Source organism: Pundamilia nyererei, unplaced genomic scaffold, assembly GCF_000239375.1.
Source record: "Pundamilia nyererei isolate P.nyererei 1_Seehausen unplaced genomic scaffold, PunNye1.0 scaffold00051, whole genome shotgun sequence".
NCBI classification, from domain to species: domain Eukaryota; kingdom Metazoa; phylum Chordata; class Actinopteri; order Cichliformes; family Cichlidae; genus Pundamilia; species Pundamilia nyererei.
Window position 1 is genome coordinate 2,247,726 of NW_005187452.1, and position 13,134 is coordinate 2,260,859.

Genomic DNA, 13,134 nt, shown 5'->3' on the forward strand with positions numbered 1-13,134 from the left:
ATTGTGCATATTGCCCCTGAGTCCAGTGTTCACCTTGAGACACAACACAATAAAGCACAAGCACTTTAATAACTTTAAGACCAGCAGCCGCCTATATTACAAGGTGTATCTCTATATATTTTCTCTATACATATTATTGCCATGGTCCACTGTTCTATACACGCAACAAAGCTAATTAAATATGCAAAAAGCATCTGCCATCTGGCCATCCCCAACAATATGCTATGGATGTGTCTGCATGGTTGAGAGGAAATTGTCTAAGTATATATACTTGCAAGATGGATGGATGCGGCTGATACACCATGAGCATTCAAAGGAACACAGGAGGAGTACAAAGGGCATCCTTTATCCATCCTGCTCCCCATAGATATCTTCAGAAGCCATTTACGGGGGACATAGAAGGACTTTCTTCTAAGATTCATGTGTTATTGTGACCCTGAGGAAATTGTGTGTATTGGGGTTGGTTATTGCGTACTTGTATGTAGACGTATCACTCTGTGTGTGTGTGTGTGTGTGTGTGTGTGTGTGTACATACTATTGCATAACATTGTGTGAGCCTATGCAACTTTTCTTGTGTTCCTGCGTGTGAGAGATTGTGTGTTATTTTAACCCAGAGGCTAAGTGAATGAACTGTGCTTTTGCATCCTTTAACACCCTCTTTGCTGTCACTACCGCTGTGCAGTTACACTGTCGCACTCACGGTAAATAACCGTGCCCAAATTAGTCTTTTTATGGCCTAAAAGAATAGAGTCACACCATCATGAATGTTTAATACATTTTCCCAGGCTCTTTGCTGACAAAAGCATAATTAAGGCTCGCACATAACGCGCTGCCTCAACGAAAATGCACCATTTTCAGCAAATTCAAGAGTGGTAGTTTGGGAGAAGACTCATAGTGTTGTTCTTCCTAACCACACTCCTGTGCCTTGCTATTAAACCTAACAGCAGAACATGTACACAAGTTGCTGCAGAGGTTGCAATCTTTTTTTTTGCATTTATTGTAATCGTGGTTTAACAGTAGTTTTACGCTGACATGTATTGTGTATTGACATGATGTGTTCTTTGTGCATGTGTAAAGCAAGCGCCTAACTAAATGGTCTGTGTGTTTAAATTAGTTTACTCTCATTACTTGACTGCCAATGCTTTTTATCTTTCTGGATACGTAGGATGTTCATACTTCCAGATGAACAGAATCAACTTTTTGGGATATCCTTATCTGGATGATTGAGCATGCATGAAGGCATAATTTGTGTGTTAAAAGAAAAAAAGTGATTTATATTGTTACACTAAAAACTAAACTAAACAAATTTAGTACGGAAAATCAGAATAAATCAACCTTTACTTCCAAACATTGCATTTTAAATACAGGCAATGCTCTCGTTATTTCCAAATGTGGGCCTCGTGCATGTTTTATGCCATCTTTAAGGCAATGTCTATGAGCAGAATGCTGAATAATTGACGAGATGTGAAGCTGGATCAAACGGCAAGTCTGCCTCTGTTTGTGCCTCTCTGTATGCGCAGACTTTTCCTGATGTGTGTGCTGCTATGAGCTTCCATTAGTGTTTGTGTGTGGTCAATGGTATAAAAGAGTGTGTTTTCAGACCTTGTAAATACCTACAGATGTATGCAAATGTGAGCTTGCCAAAAAAACAGCTCAAGTATTATTATTTTTTAATCCCTTACCTGGTTTGATGATGACTTAATGTATTGCTGTGGACTGAAACAAGCTTTTAAAATAGAAACTCAAAATTTTAAATGACCAAACATCCTATTTTTATATAAAATATCGTAAATGAAACTTGACCTTTAGTAAGGTTGAGCTGTAGTAAAATGTTACAAGTTCATATCATTATTCAAATACAGTGCATACTTCTGGCAACTATGAAATGCAATAATTTAATAATAAATATGGGTTTTAAAAAATTTATATTCTGTTTAATTCCATTTTTAACAATGTGTTCAAACTTTTTTGGGGGAAAAATTGTTACATGTATTAGGGGGTACTAAATCCACTACTTACCCAACCACTCACACACACAGACTCTATTGTACACTATTGTACACTCACATTCAATTGAGCCTGTCATCTTCTCTAATGGCCATCTACTCCTAGAGAGCTATTAGAGTACAGGACATGTTATTGGAAATCAAAGAGGATTTGGAGTCCAGAGCATCCTCCTGCAGGAGTAAGTACCTAGCAGAGGTCAGCTTGTTACAAAAACACACTCTGTCAACTCTGACCGCCAGGATGGATTAGTAAATCTCTGCTTCCTTCATTTTAATGGTTACTCTGGTTATTTTAGTGAAATGATGGCATGCAACCACATTTTTAATCTATGAAAGATGCATGCTGCACATGTCTGTGATGCTGTAAATTTACATTTTCCTCTTGTTATGTCTTTGTTAACTGTGTTAGCAGCTTAAATGCATTTATTAAGTGTTATTTGCCAGTAGTTTAGATCCTTGCAAATGAGACTGGAATAGATGTGTAAATCAGACTTTATAGATATAATTCATGGTAACCTTAACAGTAAGCTTAAAAGGACATTTTTAAAATTACATGTCTTTCAGTGATACTTTCAGTATACTTTCAGTAGAGTACAGGACATGTTATTGGAAATCTAAGAGGATTTGGAGTCCAGAGCATCCTCCTGCTGGAGTAAGTACCTAGCACAGGACTTTCAGTGATACTTTCAGTATCACTATCTTAGTGGGTTTAAATTGGGTATATCTCTTTAATAATATTAGATAAAATTTCGGGTTGAGACTTCAGAACAAAAAACAGCAGTTTCTTATTTCTCAATAATAAAGAAATTTCAGCTGGAATAACTGAATCTGATTGCTTGATCTGAAGTTTTAAAACATTGCTGAATAACCCTTTCTCAATTAACTTGTAAGTGAGATTAAGACTATGTCATAAAGGTCTGACTTTTTTCTTATTTTCAGAATTCATGTGTAACTAAAATTTATACATGAATTATGTGCTGTGTTACTCGACAAAAATCTATTCATTTTCTTCTGTTTATCCTTAACAGGGTTGCAGGGGGGCTGCAGTCTATCCCAGCTACTGTAGCTTGAGAGGCGGGGTACACCTTGAACAGGTCACCAGTCTTACACAGGGCTAACACAGAGAGACAGACAACCATTCATACTTACAAGCATCTATGGGGAATTTAAAATCACCAGTTAACCTAACACCAATTGCATGACTGAGTTGTGGGAGAAAGCCAGAGTACCTGGAAACAACATACAAACTGTGTCAAACTCAGGACCTTCTTGCTGTGAGGCAACAATGGTAACCACCACACCACCTTGCTACCTTAAATGGTAAATGGCCTGTATTTGTATAGCGCTTTACTGGTCCCTAAGGACCCCAAAGCGCTTTACACACTCAGTCCAGGGCAGCTGTAGGTAGCTACAGCCGCCCTGGGGCACACAGACATAGGCGAGGCTGCTGGACACTGGTGCCACCGGGCCCTCTGACCACCACCAGTAGGCAACGGGTGAAGTGTCTTGCCCAAGGACACAACGACCGAGACTGTCTGTCGTTACAAGATGAACTGCCAACTCCTGAGCCACGACCGCCCCTTAGATTAAAAAAAAAAATTAAAGACTTAACAAGACAGATGATGAAATGGAACAAGGAAAGTGTGATCTTTCCTAGATATCATAGCTTTTAGCTGGTACCTGTTACGGCTGTCTAGATTTATGAAAGAAACTATAGTTAAAGGCAGCTAATGTGGACTCCATTACTCCACATTTGTTTTTCAGCACTGTAATTATAAAATGCAATCTCACATAGTGTTTTTGGGGAAAAAAAATCTCTATTCGCAGGCATCTATCCAAGCTAAGGGCCACTCTAAGAGAGAGCTAAAGGTGTCTTTGAGTCAGCACCACTGTGTGGTGTCTAAGCAGAAAACAATGCCAGACCCCCAGAGCAGAGATGTGCATTAAAAGCTGTGGCTAACAAAAGCCACACAGTGCAATTGATCTAAACTGTGTGCAAAGGCAGGACTTTGGGGAAATCAGAAACTTCATTAAAGTTTCATATTGTATTTCTGTGCACTTGCAGTTTCACCCTGTCTCTATTTACTTAAAGGCCCATACTGAGCAAAGTTAGAGTTCCCCTCTGGTTTTGCATTGCAAAAGCTTTAACAGCGCATCTGTTTTTCAGAAAAAAAATCAAAGAAGCATTGTCATTGTTTCCAAATATAAACAAAATGAACACTTTTTGTTCAAGAAATGCTTCTTTTAATATTAGTTTTGAGTTCTTGCACCATTTCTTACGTCAGGTTATGTTGATGATAGTTTGAATTATCCATATTTTCACGACGCAAACATAATGTAAGGCCATGCCAGAATATATTAACCCATGGAAAAAAAGTATCTCTTGGGCAATATGTGTAATATAAAATCAGAATGCATGACCACACAGTGTGGACCACCACATCGACTATTTACATTTGTTTATACTCTCTTTGTATAATCTTCTCTTTGTGGCAGGCTTTCCACCTTCTCATTCAAACGGGAAATATGCAGAATGCCAACAAATCACACATTGCACTGACTCTCTGGCAGACACACAAGCACACACCACATACTACTGGGGCATTAGTCAGCTAGGGTTCCCCTTGCGCTGCAAATGATCTGTGAAAAATATACAGAAATCCTTTGCCAGTCCTGGACAGATAAATGCACACATTCACATGCACCTATTCACAAATTCAAGTATACAAAGGTGCTAGCTCCGTTTCCAAATCTCTTTCACACACACATGCGCACATGACAGAACCAGGAGGCAGATATCATTGATAGCTTCTCAGGTTTGAAGGCCTTTTCCTGGCAGAGGCTTCTAGAAATACTGGTACAACTCATTGTATAGTTTCTTGCTGGGCCTTATTTTGTCTCAAGCTGTGGCTTCATAAATCACAATATCCATTAAGAGTGGAAAACCATAGAATCAGGTGAGCACTTCACAAAGCTTAGAACTACTTCACTAAAAAACCCCAACTAAAACAAACAAATGCTGTACAAAACAAGTGTACTGTATTAAAGTAAGCAGCTTAGTCAGCTCAGATTGTGTAAAAGTTGGATGAAAAAAAGTGTAGATAATAAAATGTGCAATACAATCATGTCATAAAAATGTACAACAAAGCAGGACTATATTACAGCCAGTGCATACTTTGTAGATCCACTGCAGTAAAGATATAATCCAGAAAAAAGATTTGCATGCATGAATTGTCAAGTGGCCCTCCCACAAGACTCAACTGGCAGGTAATTGGTGATTCCAGATTGACCATAGGTTCTGGCTATGAGAGTGTATCTATTATGGCTAGTACTCAACCCCTTCTCCAAACACATTAATTTGGATAAATGGTTAGGGAAATGATGGACGAATGGAGATAACTTGGGAAATAATTTTATAGCATAGAAGCATAATATTTTCTTCATTCAGTGTTTCAAGACATTGTTTTGATAAGAATTTATTTAATTAAGTTGCACGTTTCCAGTGGAATACTCAAGCGACTACATTTTTTTTGTGTTTGTGTTTGTGTTTGTTAAATTATTTTGAAGATGATTTGATAAAACAACTGTAGTCACAACTGTTCGCATGCGGTTTAAGTGTTGTACAGATCCTGACTCACTTTTATTTCCCAAGGTATTCAAAAAGGTTACTGCACACTGTAAAGCAAGGTCCTATGATTTAGTAAACATTCCCGTGACCCTTTTATTTTAAAAAGGAGTTGTTTCTCATGCAATGTCTGCTTTATTTGTAGCCACTTCAATGCGCTTAAGTTGCCTCTGTGAGTTTATGTCTCAGTCTGCCTCTGAGCTCTAACCTTCAAACTACAAAAGTGCTCTGATGCTATGTTCAGGCAGTGCACACTTTGATATAGTTCTAGATGTGTGTGAGTGCATGCATGTGCATATGGCTGTGTGTGTGAAGCACAGCCCTCATGTGACAACGGTGCCCTTTTCAACAACAAACTCACAAATCAACCATGCTTAGCTACACATTGTTTCTCTCAAATGTCTCCAGCCAAAAATACAAATGCTTCCCTCCTTACAGCATCGCATGAGCCCTGCTGTGTTCACATCCAGTGATGTCAAGCAACATAGTCGTTACATTCGCAGCTCACATTTTTCCATAGCTTGCAACTTAAGTGTGCTGTAGGTGAGATGAGTTGACACAATAGACAGGAGGTGAAGGGCAGGAGGTGCAAAGAGAAAGAAAAAGGTGGTGAGCAGGAAGGGGAGAAGTAAAATGGAGTGGGGAGCAAAGAGAGGAACCTTTGGTGTTGGCAGAAATTGTTTCTATAATGTTTGAAGGCTGCAACAGTCCAATTAGGCTGCAAAGAATCAGAATTACACACGCACGCACACACATGCACACACACACACCACTCTGCCCTGTAAGAGATAGAAGCAGAGAGCGAGGAGGAGAGGATAGAAAGGAAGGGATGGTGATGTGGAGTGAAAGTGGCAGTGAGTTTTGTAGAGATGGCAGAAACCAGGGGAGAGCAGCCTCTGTGCTCGTGACAGCAGCTGAAATCCTATCCACTGGAGGAAAAGGGAGACGACACTTCCATGAAGGAAATGCCCAGGAAAAATGAAGCAAGTGGGGGGGAAAGGGGGATTAAAAAAATGACAGAAAAGAAATATGAAGGCACAGTGTGCGAGAGTCACAGCAAGAGATGGAAATGGTAAACACAGAAATCTTTGGACATTTGTGCTCCTTAGAAAGTAAAATAAATAGGTGACTGTTTGGACAGCTTTGGTCAGTGTGGGTGGGCAACAAACTAGAACTGTTTGCTTTATTTACAAGTATTATTCCATATATCAGATCTCATCCCTGCTACAAATTATTGCCAGTGTTTTCCCCTGAAAAAAAAAGCCTCAAAGCCATGAAAAGCCTTTTTAACTGCAAAGGCTGTGAAGAGATTGTGATTTTATAAAACAGTATTTTGTGGTTATTTATTTCCCTGTGTGATGGAGTAGGAGCTTAATTGTGCAATTTTCTCCCTGCAGCATTATCAAAGTCTTCATAGTTTTATTGTTTTCTTCACCGTCTATTTTGCAGATCTTGATATACCCGTTCTGACAGTACACCAGACCATCAGCGACGTGCGCGGCAGTTACTACCAAGAGAAGACAGTATTCCTGCGCTGCACCGTCAACTCCAACCCTCCCGCACGCTTCATCTGGAAACGTGGGGATATGCTCATCGAGCAGAGCAAAGACAATGGAGTGGACATTTATGAGCCTCTTTACACTCAGGTACACATGTACAGCTCACAAACGCTCTGCCAGGTGTGGAGTCGCTCCCTGCTTTCTGCCCTTACCTTCCCATTTCAACCCTGTTCTTTTCTGCCATCAAGGCAAAGCCTCACCCAGCTGAACGTATTTCATTCTCTCGTGATTATTAATTGAATATGTCTCACATTCAATGTTTACTTAGACAGTGTTGTGGAATTAGCGTTGATGTAAGGTTGTCATAGGAATTGAACTGTTTCTTTCTTAAACCTCTCCCCTGAAGAGCAATTATCCAATAATTCTCCACGGCAAGACTGATAAGCTTTGGATTTGCTGAAACTGTGCATGTTTTACTTGGCGTTAAAGGACTTGCAATCAATCTGTATGGCTATTTTTAACATGATTTGATTCCATGTGTATTATCAGTGACCTGTGGAGCTGTATGTATCAGACAGTTAGCAAGATATGTCATTTAGATGGATTTATTTTTATGATAGCAATAATTTCATCGTAACCTGCAACATTGTTTTGATTACATTATTCAGTGTGTGACACTACGCTTACTTTTTAAGTCAGTGTGACACTCCAAAGTGGGAAAAGCCCTTTAATGCTCTGTATTACCTCTACATAGATTACAACTAAGGCTAACTACAATTTTATGTCATATTATTTTGTGCAGTTACAGGTTATATCACAAAAAGACATTTTAATACATATATTTAAATACATAATATGTTGTGGATGCTAATACTGGACTCTTCACCCATTGAAGGTCTAACTTACTTTTAGGAAATATGCATCCTCCATATTCAATGTTTTATGTGAGACATTCATTCATAACTGAAACATAACTTCATAATTTGAAGCAGATTTAGTTTCAAACTTTCAAAACAATATATCTCTTATTAATCTCTTTCACTATTTCATGCAACTAATATTGACTTGATTAAACTAGACAGTTGCAGTTGATAATACACATTATCAGCTGCACTATGTGTTGCTGTGGTTTCTCTGTGGTAGTCGGATAGACCTATTTTGCATAAACATTACTGAAGTAATTACTGTGAAAATACTATAAGCTACTAAATCCAAGTAAAACAACAAAAAATTACCATGGGCCAGGCATAATAGGTTCAATTAACTTTAATAACGTGGCCCTTTTTAATGACAAAAATTTTCATTAATCACTCTATGCAAACAAATCCCAGAAACTCTAGAAATATACTATGTCAGGAAGCCTAGAACATGGTAGGTACACTGGAATGCCTTAGCAAACACATGAATAATTATGTATTACATTTTTACATTGTTGTTTATAGTAGCATTATGAGATTGTTTTTCTTCCTTTCTATCAACGTTAAGACAAGCACGCTTTTAATTAGGTTAAAATGAACTGGCCATCAAGTTGAACAGTCAGTTACTTGTTCATTTACCCAGCAATATCCAGCTGAAAAAAACTGCCAAATAAACAGTCCCCAAGCTTCATCCCCAGGCTGAGCACACAATTGTTCAGTTAGTACAACTGTTCCCATTTTCTTCACTTATCAAAGCACCAGTCAGCAACAAAGCAGAGCCCCTGGAGTTCAATTAACCAGCCAGCAAAGCTCTTCTCAGGGCTGCCTAAGACACTGCCTACTGTATCAGACTCAAAGCCTTGATCTGAAAATCATCAGTGATGTTAAGAGATGTGTGACTGCTTTTGTGTGTCCAAGTCAGTGTCTGTACATCTACATGAGAAGAAGCGAGCACACTGCTGAGATTGCAAGTAGCATGCTTTCAGAAATAGAGAGAAGATGAACAGATTTAGTTTTTATTTTTGAACCAGATCAGTTTCATTTTCCCGATGGTTGCATGTGAAAGATATTTGGAATTTACCAATCAAATGACAATGAATGAATATTTGAAATGCTTCACTTGATAACTAGAGCGTGCAATATACAAGGGCAGGATGCGTGTGTGCATGTATCTATGTTAATATTTGAGCTTCTCTCAGTTTGTATTTAACCCGGTTCAGCATATTAAAGACTTTTGCACAAGATTACAGCCCAGTTTAAAAGAGACTGAAATAAACGCTCTGGGTTTTCAGGTTTATGGATTACGATGAAAATATGATTTTTGTTTATTATGTTTATATTAATGTTAATGTGATTAATTCTCAGATGATTCTTTTTACAGCACAATAATCCAACATGATGTTGTATGATGTCCTGTTTCTCATATTCAGGGTGAGACCAAGGTGCTGAAGCTGAAGAATCTCAGACCCAAGGACTTTGCTGATTATACCTGTCAGGTGTCAGTCCGCAATGTGTGTAACATCAAAGACAAGTCCGTCACCTTCAGGCTGACAAATGCTACAAGTAAGTTTTTTTAATTTGTGTTTCATTATCATTACAGTTCACAGAATTTGCGGGTGATACATTCCTAGAACACCCGGGAATTGTGAAAAACCACAATTTTGGGACGGGGTAAAAGAAAATGACCAATAAACTTTTACAGTTTAAACCCAAAATATGTGTTTGGGCTTTAAGAAGAACAAAACAAAAAACATGAGAACTGTATTTATTTCCAGTATTTTGTATTTCCTATGTAGTGGCAAATCCAATAAGTACATTTTTGTGTTGGGAATTTAGTTGGGAAAAAAAGCCTGACTGTTTTGATCAATCATGATCATGAGAAATGAAAAAGCCATGGACTAGTCAAGTCAAAAGAAAGTGTAGAACCATTAGCACAGCTTATTAAGAGATTTAAGTGAGTGCATTTATACATTTGAGCCTATATGTATACTTGTGTGACCCTGTGTGGATTAGAGAAAATCTCAAATAATTTCAGACTTGTGCACATAATTCTTGTTCTTCACATTCAGTAAAGATGTATGTGGTACAGTCATTCCACCTTGGAAAAAGGACTGTTTAAAGAAATTATTTATCAAAAAACCCAGAATTACCAAGATAATTATGTCCATGATGAATGTATATACATTTCTGACCACAACTGTTTACAACTTTACAAAGCCAAGATGTTTTATTTCTGTCGATGTACAGAAATCCTCTAATAATTCCATCTTATCTGACTATTCTGATCATGTTTGCTCTGTGATTGTGCAGGAATCTCTAGTTCTGTCTTTCTCTCATTGTTAAAGTGTCTCCTATCTTTACTTGTTCAGGAAATAGGATTCCTTTCTTCTTCCTCGTGTTTTCTCACTTCCTGTATGATCTCTCCCTCTGTCTTCTTTTCTCATAGTGAGTTTTTTTCCCCCTCTTGCTTTTGACTTTCCACTGAAATACGGTCTCGTTCTATCTTCCTGCCTGCCTCCCAGTGTAGGATATTGTCTATCTGTCTTGTTGTACGGTTGCTGAGAGCTCATCTCAGGGCCGTCAGCTGTAATTCAGTTGTCACACTCCCTGTTATCTCCAATTCACTTTGCACCACTCTGTCCATCTCCACGCCATCGCCCGGCAACTCTGTTACTTACAACAACATTGTTGCCATTGACAACCCTGTCAGGTTTGTTACTGTCAGTATGGTATTCCACAAGGGAGAGGGCCATGCCTGTCTGAGCTGTATTTTTAAATGATTTTTTTCCTATTGTGTTTATTTTCTCCTCTTCCTCCTCTTCTAACTTAACTTTCTAAATGTCGGCTAGCCTAGATTGCTTGACAATTAAGTGTTTGAATTCTTTTTTTTTGAAGGCCATTATTCAGTTATATTTATTTCCTTTCAGTAATTAGATTTAATTTATTTGACAAGAGGGTCCTTGTGAGATTTAATAAAACATGAGTGTTTTAAAACTCTACAAGGTTCTGTCTTTCTCTCACTGAGCATTTACTCTCATAAGTTTACGCTAATTTTATTTAATTCATTTTAATTAGTGAATTGCAATTTTAGTTGAAAGCAGGCTGTTGAATAAACATGGAGCCTTAAAAGCTAAACAGGAGTTTAAAACTCCAAAAGATCAATATTCCCTCGACATACTGTTTAGTACTGCAGTATGTCAAGTATGTCATACTGCTAGTAAACACATCAGAGGGTCATATATGCAACCAAAGACTGGAATGCAGTGTTTTTTCTCAAAAAGCACATACAGTGATTGTAAAAATTGTTTAATTTGTAGTGCAAATTTTTACAAGTATAAGTGTAATGTATGAATATATATAGCTATTAAACACTACAGTATTGCAGCACAACATTAGGACACTTTTTAATTTGAGTCCTGGTGAAAAGTTGTCCTGCACTTTGAAATCCATCCATCCATCCACCTCTACTTACTTCCATCTTCTGCTTCTACTTACTCATAGGGCAATAGGTGAGATACCCCCTGTACTGGTGACCAGTCTGTCACAGGGCTAACACAGAGGTATACAACCATTCACACTCACGTTCTCACTTATGGCCACTGCATGTCTTTGGACTGTGGAAGGAAAACAGAGTACTTGGAAGGAAGCCGTGCAGACAAATGAAAAATATGTAAAATATGCAAAAGGACATAATTACCTTTCCCAGTGTAGATCACATTAACTTCATTTTCCATTTTGCTATGTTCCCACCACTGTTATTTGCCCCCCAGAAATAGGCATCTTGCAAGTTTACAGCCTTTATTATTAAAAATTATAAATTTCTACAATAGATCAGCTATTTCACACTTTCCTGTGAGACTGTGCTACTTTTCACTGGCAATAACAGTATACAGTATATATCAGCAACACTATAGAGTATATTTTTTTATGATGAGCACAAGGTTTTGTGACACTTTTAAAATATATTTACAGGTTTTGAACTGAAGATGTTATCCAGTGAAAAATAAGGCCTCTTTTGAGATAAAAGTTCCCCAGGAGTCTTCTAAAGTGTGCTAAAGGTGGGAAAGATACAAGAAGTCAAAGAGAAGAAACTGTGACAAAGTTAGGAAGAAAATAAACAGAATTTGGCACCTCTGTTGTTAAAAAAAAAGGAAAGAAAAAGAGACACGAGGACGAAACAACCAAAAAACTAACTGAATTAAAAATAAAACAGATGGACACAGCTTACTGAAATATTTCAGAAAAACGAATAGTTAATAATTAATACTAATAATTCAGTATTAGGTCTCTGAGCTACAGCTGCTCAGAGACACCCAATTAATTAGAGCAGACAACACTTATAACACAATGTTTTCTTTTAAGAATATAGAAAACACACTTTTAATAGACAATGACCAAAAGGACATGGCAACCAAACACGAACAATTTACCAGTGTTAAAATCAACAAGTAGGGAAGGAAAACAAACAGGTCTTCATGCTCCCGCTGTGTGAGATAGGGGTTCTTCACGACCATTGCCCCAGCCTTCTTCTGTTCCCCTCTTGGGCTCCTGTGGCTAAGATCAATTGTATTCCCACAGCGCACTCAACACACACACAAAGACACACACAGCAAACACAGCAATAAACGCCTGCCTGGCCCTGGCATCAGGGCTCAGAAGCTTGCCAAAGCAGCCAATCTGTCTGGACCTCACAGCCTCACAGACTGATCGAAAGCACACACCGCTTAGTGTGTGTATGTGTTTCTTTGTGTGCACATGTCTGTGGTTACAAAAGAAAGAGGAAAGAAATGTGGTTAAGGGGAGAGGGATGAAGTGTGATTATGTCTGAGTGTGCACTTTTCTTCACTTCCTAACCTGCCCTAACAGAGCACAGATATCTAATGAGATAAACTGTTTAAATAAAGAATAGAGAGAATTGCATTTCCTAAAACAACTCCAGATTAACTGCATTAACAAGTTTATATACCTTAGACTTCTGCACCATTTTGAAATACTCACATAAACACACTTAAGATTAGGGATGGGTATCGTTTAGGTTTTATCCGATACCAGTACCAAACCGGTACTTTTGAAACGGTGCCGGTGCT

The 13,134-nt window shown here is 38.1% G+C and overlaps 1 protein-coding gene across 2 annotated transcripts in view; it reads left to right on the plus strand.

Annotated features, from left to right (window-relative positions):
- mdga1 (MAM domain containing glycosylphosphatidylinositol anchor 1) overlaps positions 1 to 13,134 on the plus strand; it is a 186,610-nt gene that overhangs the window by 103,481 nt on the left and 69,995 nt on the right. For both annotated transcript variants that reach the window (XM_005733341.1, XM_005733342.1), the window contains exons 5-6: positions 7,081 to 7,277; positions 9,478 to 9,610. In XM_005733341.1, the coding sequence (XP_005733398.1) occupies positions 7,081 to 7,277; positions 9,478 to 9,610 (330 nt within the window). The remainder of the gene's footprint in view (positions 1 to 7,080; positions 7,278 to 9,477; positions 9,611 to 13,134) is intronic.